The sequence below is a fragment of the Tympanuchus pallidicinctus genome, unplaced genomic scaffold (genome assembly GCF_026119805.1).
Source record: "Tympanuchus pallidicinctus isolate F22 unplaced genomic scaffold, pur_lepc_1.0 scaffold45, whole genome shotgun sequence".
NCBI lineage: Eukaryota > Metazoa > Chordata > Aves > Galliformes > Phasianidae > Tympanuchus > Tympanuchus pallidicinctus.
Genome location: NW_026294764.1, coordinates 1,076,428 through 1,089,068, shown reverse-complemented (window position 1 = coordinate 1,089,068; position 12,641 = coordinate 1,076,428). Strand labels below are relative to the sequence as shown.

Below are 12,641 nucleotides of genomic sequence, written 5' to 3'. Positions count from 1 at the left end.
GAGGCGGTATGCAAATCAGAGCGTTTTTCCGTTCCGCCGCCCGCTCCGTAGCCGCGGAGCTCCGCCTTCCCCGCGCACTGCCCGGGGCAGCAGCAGCGGACCGGGGTCGAATGGCCGAGGCCCCCTGTAATGCTCCCGGCGGCGGCTGGGGAATTCTCATCCCCATGCAGTGACCTTGGGAGGGTCCTCAACTCCGTGCAATGCCCCCCGAAGGAAGCAGCTCCATGCCACGCCTCTGGGGGCGATCTCACCTCCGTACCATAACCCCGGGGGGATCGCCTCATCCCTGCGCAATACCTCTGCGGAGGTACAGCTCCGTGCAGTGCCCGGGAGCTTCTCGTCCCCATTCAATACCAGAGCTCCCCCGCGCCAAATACAGCGAACTGCCCCCCACCCCCCAGTAGTCATGCAATGCTTCCCCAGCCCTGAGCAGAGCCTCTGGAGGGATCGAGCAACGCTACCGAGGCCACACCCAAACCACGACCCTGCAAACTGGGGTGGACCCCCCCCCTCCCTCCACTCTCCCCCCCCCCCCCCCCCCTCCGCTCTCCCCCCCCCCCCCCCCCTCCGCTCTCCCCCCCCCCCCCCCCCTCCGCTCTCCCCCCCCCCCCCCCCCTCCGCTCTCCCCCCCCCCCCCCCCCTCCGCTCTCCCCCCCCCCCCCCCCCCTCCGCTTCCCCAAGAGCTGCCCTATTCCAGGAGGTGTCCCCAGTGTCCTTCCGTGGAACCCCAGGCCTGGGTGATGCTCCACGGGCCCTCAGCACTCCGATGTGAGACCCACTGATCCCGGCTTCTGCTCAAAGCCATTTCCTGCCCCTAAATCTTTGCATTTCTCTCCACCTCCCTAGGGAGGAGGGGAGGGGGAAGGTGTCCTCACTGGCACAGCTACACCTGGTGCAGAATCCTGTAATAAAGCCAAAGTCCTAAATAGCAGCAGCTGTGGGGGGCTGCAGTGGGCTGTGCAACCGTAATGCTCCATTTGTTTATTCGACAGAAAAAAAAAAAAGAAAAAAGAAAAAAAGAAAAAAAAAAAGCGCATACAATAATATGCATAGGAAGAGAGTACTGGGGTGTTTCTATAACAGAGACCTTCCAGTGGCCATTCCCTCAGCACAGTGTGGGGGTGCTCTGTCCTCCCCCACCCCAACTTTGCAATTCGTATTTGTAAGGAAATTCGATGTTAGAAGAGCACGAGCTGACGTCAACTTCCCCACGCCAGGAAATGCACGGTGCAGCCCTGTCCTCGCCTCACCCGCCCGCAGTGCCTGGGTGTTGTAGCACAGCATTATGCAAGATCCCGCTGCGCTGGGCTGGGAGCAGAGTTGCAGCCCCCAGCAGTGGCATGGGGTGCAGAGAGGTGATGGCAGGATTGGGACCCACGGGAGACAGCTGTGGGCATAGGAAGAGGTGGGACGTGCTGCAGCATGGCACTGCAACAAGGGGAAATCTTGCATGGTTTGGATGCAAAGCCCTGGTGCTGGGTGTGTTGCTCCCCCTCCTCAGTCCCCCGTTCCCCCCTCCCCCCAGTGCCTACCCCATCCCAGGAGGAAATCTACTCCTCTGGAGCAGAATTCCAGGAATAATCCCTGAAGGCACTGCACAGCTGCCAGGACACTGCCTGTCCCTCGTCAGTCATCCCACTGGCACATGGATGCCCCTGATGGGGACAGGGATCAGGGTGAAGCCTTGAACTTGGGCACTCCAAGTGACAGCTGGGCATGCTGGACACCTGGATACCCCTAGGGTGCCAACCTGGGCATGTGCCCCCACACCCTGTGGAATGTGATGGCAAAGCCTTCTGCCCAAAGGTAATAAAACTGAAAAAGGAGAAGGGGAAAAAAAAAGAAGAAAAAAAAAAAAAAAGAGGAGAGGAGGCTGGAGAGGAGAGGCATTCCCTGCTCCCTCCCTCCTGCAAAGTGCAGCACCTCTAAGCCCAGCGCACCATTGCTCCCTGAATCCTTCCTGCAGCAATGAGGCTCCCAACACCAAACTGAGCCCCTTGCCCCTTTTGGGGGTGCAAAGCAGTTTGTTGGGTGGTGCCCCCCTTGCAGCCCTCCCCCTCTTCCCTGTAAGCTCCCCCGGCAATCCACTTCATGTCCCAGCCCAGGTTGGGGGCTGAATTGTGCCATGATGTGAGCTCAGCCCTTTGCTGCAGCAGTCGGGTGTTTACGGAGGCGAAGGGCTGGGGTTGCACAACCGCAGTGTGAGTACACCGTGTCCCTGGTGATGGCTGAGGTGCAGCTGCAATGGGGCCACAGGGGCACAGGGGGCCCTCAAGGGTGGGGCCTGGCAATGGGGTGCATGGCTGCATGCTGCATCTGATCCCACAAATCTTTCCAGCAGAGAAGTGATGGCAGGATGTTGCACACAGCCATCTACATGCTTTGCTCTGAAGTGTGGAAACAGTGCTGAGGAGAGCCCACGAGCCCACCCCTAGAAACTGCATGTGGGGACCCAGTGGGCAGACCCCACTGCTGCCACATCACAGCCCTGGCCTGCTACCATGCACCCAGCGTGCACTTCAACATGTGCTAGGATCCACTGCTGCCCCCTCACAACAGCTCCCTGTGTCCCGCTAGGGTGGCACAGACACCCATGGGAATGCACAGCAATGCAGTGGGGGTATGCAATGCAGTGAGGTATGCAGTGTAATGGGAGTGAGCAATGCAATGGAGGTGTATGTTGCAATGGGGGTGTGCAGTGCAGTGGAATGCTCCCTGCAAGGATGAGTAGCAATGCAATGGATGTGTGCAATGCATGGGTGCCCCATGGCACTCCCCTCCTCCACGGACAGCTTTATGCCACCCAGAGGGTAAATTATACCTCTGGATTGTCTTCTCCCCAAAGGAAAGGGAAAAAAACCCACCAAGAATGTATATATATATGTATATAATATATATATTATAATTATACATTTAAATATGTATTTTTTAAAATATATATTGAAAGCAGTGATGCTGCTCTGTAAATGAATGGCAGGAGGGCAGAGTCCAAGGCTCTGGCATGGCACTGGGGGGGGCCCAGCATGGCCCCAGCACAGATAACGCCGTGAGTGCCGGGCGCAGGATGCAGAGAGCTGAGTGGGAGTATAAATAACGGCCGCTGCGCGTTCTGGCTGGGGGCCACTTCTAACACAAAGTACATTCCGGTCTGGACGTAACAAACTGTACCAGCCTCTGCCGGGGCGGGCACAGGGGTGACGGTGCTCCATGCCAGCCACCCCCACCCCCAACTCAGCCATGTCCTGGGGGCATTGATGGAGATGGAGGGAGGTGGGTGGGGGTGGGAGCAGGACCCCTGGGCTGTGCAGTGCAATGAGGGTGTGCAGTACAACGGAGGTGTGCAATGTGCTGTGGGTGTGCAACGCAGTGCAATGGGGGTGTGCAGTGAATGGCAATGCGGTGCTGTGGGAAGGGGTGCTGGGGGCTGCACTGGGGAATGATGCTGCTTGTGATGTCACAGGTTTGATTGGAAGGGGTGTGTTGCAGGGGGGGAACTGAGGGGGATGCTAGGGGTGTGTTGCTGAGGGTGATGGTGGAGACCATGCTGGGGGCCATACTGGAGCGTGATGCAGGAGTTGCTGGCACAGGGGTGATGCTGGGCTGATGCTGGGGGCTGTGATGCGGGGGGGGGGGGGGGGGGGGGAGGGGGGTGATGTGGACCACATTGGAGTGCAATGGGGTGGAGCAGGACATTGAGGACAGCGGGAGCTGAGCGGTTCCCACCCCACGGGGCACCCCCAGCACGGGGATGGGGGTTTCCTGCCCCTCCTCTCCCTCCCCCCCCGTACACAGCTCTCCCTTTGACCCAGCGCTGCCCGCAGTCCCGCGCGGCGGTTTCCCTCGCCCCTCTCTGTCGTCCCCCCCCCCCCCCCGCTTCTGCTGAGTCAGGGCTGTTCCCTTCTCCCGGTACATCGCGTCCCTGCGCCGGGACCTGGCACCCCGCCCGCCCCCACCCGCAGTGCTGCTGCGGGGTCACGAGAGGCCCCGGGCACCCCCCCTCCGGAACCCCCCAAGAACCCCCCCGGGAGGCTCTGGGTTACAGTTGGGAGCGGCATTTTTGTAAGGAGAATGCGAGTGCAGCGTGCTCTGCTCTGCACAGGGTGACGTGGCCCTGCTGGGTGTCCTCGTCAGCATGCGTTGCACACAACGATTGCACTGCACTGTGTTGCAAACACTCATTGCAATGCTGTTCATCCTTGTAAGGTGCATCCCCGTTGCATGCACACCTCCACTGCATTGCACACCCTCACTGCATTGCACGCTCCCAGAGCATTGCACTTTCTCACTGCACTGCACACCCTCAGAGAATTGTACACCCCCAGAGCACTGCACACCTCCATTGTACTGCATTGCACTGCACACCCTCATTGCATCACCCCTATGTTAGCAACCCTCAGTATCACATCCCGGTGCAGCTCCCAGCATTGTCCACAGCACCCACAGATCCTCCTCTGCCCCAATAACGGCTCAGCACCACTTTGGGGAATTCTACCCTAAAAACATTGATCCTGGAGGATCCTACTCCAGAGTCTCCCGCCATCCTGGAGCCCTCCCTATACTAACACAATCCCATCCCCCCTCCAACATATCCTTCTAATTAATTCCTCCAGTAGCACAAAGCATTCTGCCAGCAGATTGGGGGAATTTGCTTCTTTGGTCCTTCTGGAAATCATCAGTGCCTGCTGCTGTGCTCCTGAGGGGGCTCAGGGCCAACAGCATGGTTTGAGGGGTCCCCACCATAGCACCCCCATATGCATATCCAGGTGATGACCCCCTGCTTTATAATAGGGCAGTGGGGTGGGATGGGTTGGGATGGGATGTGGTGGGCATGGGACAGGATGGGAGGGAGTGGGATAGGAGTTTTATGGGATGGGATGGGAGTATGATGAAATGAGATGGAATGTGGTGGTGTGGAGTGCAATGATGGGGGACACCAGCACCCGCACTCTGCTGCCGCCCTGGGGGGCTGCTCAGGGGCTGTTCCCAATGTGTCCTTCAATTTGTCCTCCTCCACCTCCAGCTGTGAGGAAAACACAGGAGCAGGAGAACAGGTGGTGACATTGCTCTCTATGTCCCATGTGAAGGCCAAACAGGAGAGGCTGGGAAAAATCTGCAACAATTGCTTTTGGCACAAGGAGTAAAACCAGACCACTTTTCAAGAATTTTGCTTTTCCGTTTTTTCTTTTTTACCTTTTACCTTCCATTTTTTGTATTTTCTTTCTTTCTATATTTTTTTCCTTGAAAGGTCTTTATCCCTACAGTGAAAGTTGGAAATGATGTCTGCACACCAACATTGTCCCTGAGCTGTGCAAACCCCGCAGAGCTTCAGGCAAACCCCGGTCAGCGCCCAGGGTGGGGGGCCATGTGGAGGGGTGCGCCTACAATCAGCCCCATACCCTTCCCCAGAGCTTTGGGTGCATGCAACAGGACCTGGGGTCATCCCAAGGATTATAGCTTTCCTGCAGTACAGATGAGCCCCACCTCCATCCAAAGCCACCCCAGTGGTGAATGCCCAGGGGAGTCACTGAGCAACCCCAGCTGCAATTGGGACACACTGCAATGCAATGACCAAAACCAACGCATGCATTTCTGCAGCTTTAACCCCACTTCGGGGTGCACTCATGGAGCCCTCCATGGCACCATGGCACCATCAAATCCTATTGGCACTGGAACCAGCCCCAACGTGCTGTTTGGCCCTCGAACCCCTGTCCCACCAGCACTCATTGTGCACCACTGGAAATAGTAGGGGGCACCCAGTGGGTGGGTGCTAACAGCTGCCATTATGAGAGGGGTACAGTTAGGATTGGGGTTGGGACTGGGGTTAGGGTTAAAGCTGGGAGGGCCCAGTGCTATCAGGAAGCATTTGCCCACCCCCCAAACTCCTTCTCCCAAGAGCAATTCTTGCTGGGGATGTTTGGTGGATGAGCACTGGGGTGGCACCTGAAGTGACTCCTGAACTCCAGTTCTAGGCATTACATAGGGTGAGGAGATGTAAGGTGAGATCCCTGCTGAAATATCGTGTGAATAATGGTAACAGTCACCATAGAAATAACAAAAGAAGAGGTGAGGCTTGCAAAAATGGTGGTTCTAATGTTAACAAAAGGTAATTTTATTTATTTATTTATTTATTATTTTGCAAGAAAAAGGGTTAAATAAGAGCAGAGAGAAGGAGAGGTGAAGGCCATGGGGCCAGCAGGAAAGGGGGGGGACAGGGGGAGGAGAGAGGGAGGTTGAGGTTGTGCAGAGCAGAACATCCTGTACCCTCGTGTTAAAAACAGCACAAGCGGTGGAGGGGGGGGTGAGGGGGATGGGGGATGACATGACACGCACATGCAGCAATGGGGGATGCAGGGACATCATCATATCCCTCTCCCTCCCCTCTCATGTGGCTTAGGGGGCACCAGGGGTAGTTCTCAGCTCCAAATGAGATCTGGTGGCCATGGCCAACTAACTCCTCCACAAAACCATCTCAGCTGGACTGAACAGCCCTCCCAGCACCACCATGATTCTGAAGGTCCTGGCTGCTACGGATGGGATCCCCTCTGCCACCTCTCTTCCTGTGCTTCATTTTCCCCACTTGTGGCACATGAACCCAAAGCAAAATGTTGGGACCACGTGCCATGTTGGTGTGATAGCCACTCAGAGCTGAGCATTGAGGAGATGAAAAGCAGCACATGGAGCTTAAGAGGATGTTGGCGCTGCTGGGTGAGCAGGAGGGCCCTTCTCATGCCTCCACGCTAAACAGCATCGCCCGCTGCATCCTCCTGCTGGAGCCAGAGTTGAGGGATGGTTGTGGGGACCACAGTGTGCCCCAGCAGGGTGCTGCTGTCCCTATCCCCATCTCTACCTCCATCCCCGTCGCCATTCCTGTTCCCATCTCCACCCCAATCCACCCCTACTCCTATCCCCACCCTATTCCCATCCCATCCCTAATTCTCATGCCATCCCATCCCATCCAACCCTCCCACCCCCAGATCTGTGCCTGCTGCTCTGTGGACTTACACTTGCTGCTGTTCTGCATGGACGACCCCAGTTGCCATCAGCCTGGTGCTGTATGAGCTGCTGCTACTGCTGGAGGTGCTGCACAAGGGCTTTGCACAAGCGCGGTGCACTGCTGTGCATGGCAGCTCCAACACCTCACTGCATGAGGCGCTGTTCAGGGACAGCTTGTGGCTGGCCAAGCTGCTTACAGCCCAAGGAGGAGGTGCAGCTGCAGGCATTGCAGGGTCATCCTCAGCTTGCAGTTCTGCATGCTGGGCTGCAGCCTAGCAGCCGCCACCAGCACCACCACCATTGAGTTCCCTGCATGCCCCACCGGCAAGCTGAGAGCATTTCCTACCAATGGTAGTGCTGACAGCCAATAAACCTCCACTGCTGCATCCAGCTGTCCCCCCACATCCTTATCTTGACGTGACCTCATTGCTTATTGCCCACCTGTGTCCCAAACCGATACTTCAATGCACCACACACACAGAACACATGAAGCCCTCCCTGTGCTGTCCCCTCTGCCCCACAGTGATGGCACGGCACAGTGCTCAATGGTGGATGCTCTTTACTGGGACACACGTCTGTCACCGCAGTGTGGTGGGGTCATTTTTGTCATAGCAGACTCCATAGTCGGTGTTGGTGATGGAGCCCCCGATGCTCCACTCGGCGTTGCAGGACAGGCCAGCCTCACAGGGACATTTGTAGTAAACCCCATAGAGGCTCTGTGGGGACAGATGCATGGTGGGGCAGCACCCTTTGGGGCCACTCCTGGGCTGGGAATGGGCAGAGGATGCACAGCACCTACCTTCCGGGAGCAGTCCTGGGTCTCGGCAGCCTTCGGGCTGCATCGTGCCAGGCTCAGCCCAGTGTCTCGCTGGCAGCAGCCACTCTTGCACTGCGCGCTCTGTAAGCACAGCTCTCCAATGTCCTGCAGCATCAATGGAATCAGCTCACACCCAGAACCCCACACCCCCCACAAAACCCAACTGACCCCACACAGCTGCATTCTTTTCTGCTGCCCCACAAACCCAGTGAACCCCCTCTCCCTCTGTCTCCCCATCTGCAAAAGAGTTTTTCTCTCTGTCTTGGGGCACCCCAAAATGTATGCTGAATGGTGGGGATATATGTTCCCCTATTACCAGGTTGAAGATGAGCCCCTGCTCACTGGGAGCGCCCAGAGCCAGGGCAACGAGCAGCGTGGCAAGCAGCAGGCGGAGGGGCAGCACCATGGTGGCTGCAGGTAGTTTTGGTGGGTTGGAGTGCAGGTAGGTTTGGCTGCTTTATAGTCAGCACCTGCCATGCTCCCTCCTATCGCACCTGGCCTCGTGGCACCGCACCGCAGCTCCAAGGGCGGTTGTGTGGCACCGTGCTGTCCCCAGGTGCTGCTGCTCCTTCAGCCAAAGCAAATGTCAGATAACGGTGCTGCACTTCCCACGAGGGGATCCACTGTGCCCAGAGCCCAGGAACTGAACCTGCTGAGATGTGGGGACAGCTCTGGGAACGGTGCAGCTTTCAGCACTCGACAATGATTAACGCCAGCACAGCGGTGGCCTTCTTCAGTGGCCTTTGGTGGCCTTCTTTAGTGGCCTTCGGTGGCCATACAGTGACATTCAGGCTGGCCCTGGCAGTGGCCTCCCCAAATGACACGAGGACAAAGCCTTCTGGTGTCTCTGCATCCTGTCCCCTCCCTGTCTGCACCTCATGTGCCCCCACCTGTGGGGCACCAAGATGACAGCATAGGAGTACAGAGTTTGGGGTGCGTGGCATGACCTGGGGGGCTGCTGGGGGAACAGCACACATCCTATGGTGCACCCCAATGCAGGCAGCAAGGACATGGGGTGCAAACAGGGGTGGGTGTCACCTCCTGGGCACACGGTGGGGGCACAAAGTGCATCCTGGAGGCACATATCCCATGGGGGCAGGATGTGTCCTAGGAACACCTCCCAGGGACATGGGCTGTATCCTGGGGTCGCATCCTGAGGTTGGACCTGTGGGCAGAGAGTGCATCCCCGGTGGGGGCACATGGCTCACCCCAGGGAGGCTTTCATTCCTAGGGTGCTCATTCCGGGGCCGTTAGGCACATCCTGAAGGTGGGCACATGTCAGGGGGGAGGCTTACGACAGGGAGGGGGGAAAAGGGGGGGGTGCGATCATTCCAGAGGGGATCTAATCCCACGGGGGAGGGTCCCGTCCTGCGGCACTGAGCTCATCCCGAGGCGGGGGCGGGAGCACATCTCGGGGGTGTCTCACACCGGCTGTCTCACCCCGCGGGAGGAAGGAGGCGGTCTCACCCCAGGCGCTCATCCTGGGCCCGGACCCGCGAGCGCAGAGCGCATCCCGGCGGCACCTCCCCGCGGCACATCCGTCCATCCATCCCCGCAGCACATCCATCCCCGGGGCGGTCCCGGCCCTGCGGCCCTCCCCGCCCCCACCGCCGCTCTCCGCTCTCCTCTGGCGCTGCGGGGCCCCGGGAGGCGGCGAACCCCCCCGTTCTCCCCCTGGCCATGCCCAAGCTGCTGCCGGCTCAGGAGGCGGCGCGAATCTACCACACCAACTACGTGCGAAATGCACGGGCCATGGGTGTGCTGTGGGCCCTGTTCACACTCTGCTTCTCCATCCTGATGGTTGTGACCTTCATCCAGCCCTACTGGATCGGCGACAGCATCGACACGCCACAGGCTGGCTACTTCGGCCTCTTCTCCTATTGCATTGGCAATGCGCTCACCGGAGAGCTCATCTGCAAGGGAAGCCCCCTGGATTTCGGTACCATCCCCTCCAGTGCCTTCAAAACGGCAATGTTCTTTGTGGGCATCTCCACCTTCCTCATCATCGGCTCTATCCTCTGCTTCAGCCTCTTCTTCTTCTGCAATGCCGCCACCGTCTACAAAGTGTGTGCCTGGATGCAGCTGGCGGCGGGTGAGCGGCAGGGAAAGGCACTGCGCTATGGGGTGGTGGGCGTGGGGTGGGTGTGGGATGGGCTCCCTGGAGTGGTGGGCACTGCCATGAGCTCAAGGAACATTGGGACACCGCTGTCAGCTATAAGGTTTGCATTCTTTCCCCATACTCCCTCCCAGCACGTTAACACCCGATCTGCTGGTAACCCAATCCAACCCAACCTGCACAGCTCCTGCATCATTCATAGTGTCCCTGCACTCCTCAGGTGGCTCTGGGGACAGGCAGCTGCGTAGGTTTGCTCCAGTTCCCAGCTTGAGCTCAAATGAAGATTTAGATAAGAGGCTTTGGGGCAGCTCAGCCCTGCAGGGAGCTGGGCATGGAAGGGCTTTGCTGCTGGATTCAGAGCTTTTATGTGACCACCATTCATAGAGCCAAAGTGGGGAAGGTCATTACAAGGGTTGGGTTGTGCTGAACCAAGTGTTTTTGACCCCTCCAAACCCGTTTCCCAAGCTCTGTCTGCTCTTCCTTTTGCTCTTCCATGTAGCTGAGGTCTCCGAAGCGCATCTCTTCCCAATGCCTGGCACTGCAGAGCCAGGAAACAGCAGCAGTTCCATCTCTGTGCCTGTACCATGTTGGGGCCAACCTCCACCAGGGCAGCAGCTCCTTTCCAGTTGCCCTCACCTCCCTGTGCCCCTTCTTTCTGTTGGCTACAGCAAAGCTTAATTAAATACACAACAAAGCAGCTGCTTCTGAATTGTAAGAGATGCTCTGTGCTGTCCCAAGGAGCTCCCCATGGCTGGGGACAAACCCTCAGTGCAGCGCAGAGCAGCTCCCTTTGCTCCATGCACCACAGGTACCTATTTGAGCAACAGCAGTGACTTCTCTGAGCAGAAGGATGCAGAGGAAAAAATGCACCTGGAGGGGCCGGGAGCTGCACTGCACAACAGAAGATGTCCCCGGGCAGTTGGTGCTGTGTTCCCATGGCACACCATGCACCATGTGGCAGCACAGCTCCCAGCCCCGCTGGAACAACAGCAGCTGAGCAAGCGGCGTCTATCAGCATGTTGCGCTGCTGCCAGCAGCGAGCCAAAACCCAGCTGTGCACAGAGCAGCAGTGTTGCACAAACACACCATGTTCCAGCTTTGCTCAGAGGCTGCATCTCCTTGAAGAGAGAACTATGTTGTGTGCAGTGGTTGGAGAGGAGCAAGTTGCCCAGGCAACAGCACAATGGAAGCTGGGGCAGTGGCCTGGGCAGTGTGTGGGAAGTCAGTGCTGTGTCACGCCTGTGCTGCTCTCTCCATGTGCTGCATTGTGCTCACACTGTACTGTCCCTGTACTGCCCTGTCCATGTGTTCCATCGAGCTCATGCTGCATCATCCCGACACTATTCTGTCTCTGTGCTGTTTTATTATCAGCTATATTGTCCCCTGCTGCTCTGCCCATGTGCTGCATCATGCCCACACTGCTTTGCTCTTGTGCTGCATTGTCCCCATGCTGCTCTGTCCCTGCAGTGCACTGCAGCACCGTCACAAAGGGAGCAGAGCCCCAACCTCCATGTCACACTGAAGCCCCTTCAGCCAGCACCAGCGATTGTTGTTCTCACACACCATTCCCCTTTTGCCTCGTAGCCACTGGGCTGATGATCGGGTGCCTCATCTACCCTGACGGCTGGGACTCGAGTGAGGTGAAGCGCTTGTGTGGGGACAAGACAGACAAATACACGTTGGGCGCCTGCACAGTGCGCTGGGCCTACATCCTCTGCATCATTGGCATCCTCGATGCCCTCATCCTCTCATTTCTGGCCTTCGTTCTGGGGAATCGCCAGGACAACCTCCTGCCATCGGATTTTAAAGTGGAAGGCAAAGGTGAGAGCAGCAGGCTAGGGTGGGGGGAGGTGAACCTTTTGGAAAACAAAGCTGAAAAACACACCTGCACCTTCATTATGAGCATTATTAGAACCATGACCCACTAACACAGTGATTATTTTTGTTTTACAGAGGAGGGCAGTGAATGACAGCATTGATCACTGTGTGAGTGCTACAGCAATTCCGACGTTTCTTGCACATGCAACGCCACCAGCATAACTACAGGATTACTGGTGCTGTATTCAGACGGGTTTGTTTGGGGCCGAGTGGGAAACAGGCTTTGCTGTGCCTCCATCTGGGAGAATGTAAATCCTTGCCAGGAGACAGCATAAAATGCGATGCCGTGCTCTACTCGGCAACAGCAACCGCTCTCCTTCTCTCCCAGGGCTGCCTGGAGCTCTTAGCATCACTTCAGGAGATGCGGTCCTTTCCTTTTGAGTGACTTTTCCTACATGTACCATCACCTCTGGACTTTCTACAGCTTTCAGCTCTCATGGAATTTGTGTGATGGGAAGAGACTCACTTTGCTTTTTGTTTGTTTTGAGTCCATAGGGGGAGGTCTGGGGCCACGATTTGCTGTCTCTTGGGGTTTGTACATCTTTTGAGGAAACGACTTCTGAATTAAAATATGGCCTTTTAGATTGTGTGCCGTCTCCTTGAGGTCAGGGGAAACTCTGCACCACGGCCAAGACTGTCCGAGTCACCTCCCGCACCTCTCGCAAAAACGCGAGAACAAAGCGGCCCTCGTGGGGCACTTAACGCAGCCCTTGTGAGGGCATCGCGCACCGCTGCAGCACCGCCGTTGTGCGGCAGGTGGCGCCACGCACCACTGCTCCGCAGTTCCGCGCTGCCTCTGTTGACTCCGCGCTGTGGAGGGCAGCAGAGGTGGCAGGA

General features: G+C 57.4%; 2 protein-coding genes across 2 annotated transcripts; one reads left to right on the top strand and one right to left on the bottom strand.

Moving 5' to 3' along the window:
• Positions 1-7,535: 7,535 nt before the first annotated feature.
• CLPS (colipase) lies at positions 7,536-8,231 on the bottom strand. The gene is made up of 3 exons (XM_052702435.1): positions 8,127-8,231; positions 7,793-7,915; positions 7,536-7,709 (listed from the first exon to the last, which is right to left on the bottom strand). The coding sequence occupies exons 1-3, from the start codon at positions 8,214-8,216 to the stop codon at positions 7,572-7,574; spliced, it is 351 nt and encodes a 116-aa protein (XP_052558395.1). The 5' UTR covers positions 8,217-8,231; the 3' UTR covers positions 7,536-7,571.
• A 1,079-nt stretch (positions 8,232-9,310) lies between these two features.
• On the top strand, positions 9,311-12,265 carry LHFPL5 (LHFPL tetraspan subfamily member 5). The gene is made up of 3 exons (XM_052702463.1): positions 9,311-9,902; positions 11,511-11,747; positions 11,880-12,265. Exons 1-3 carry the CDS (start codon positions 9,491-9,493, stop codon positions 11,894-11,896), a joined length of 666 nt encoding a protein of 221 aa, XP_052558423.1. The 5' UTR covers positions 9,311-9,490; the 3' UTR covers positions 11,897-12,265.
• The last annotated feature ends 376 nt before the right edge of the window (positions 12,266-12,641 follow it).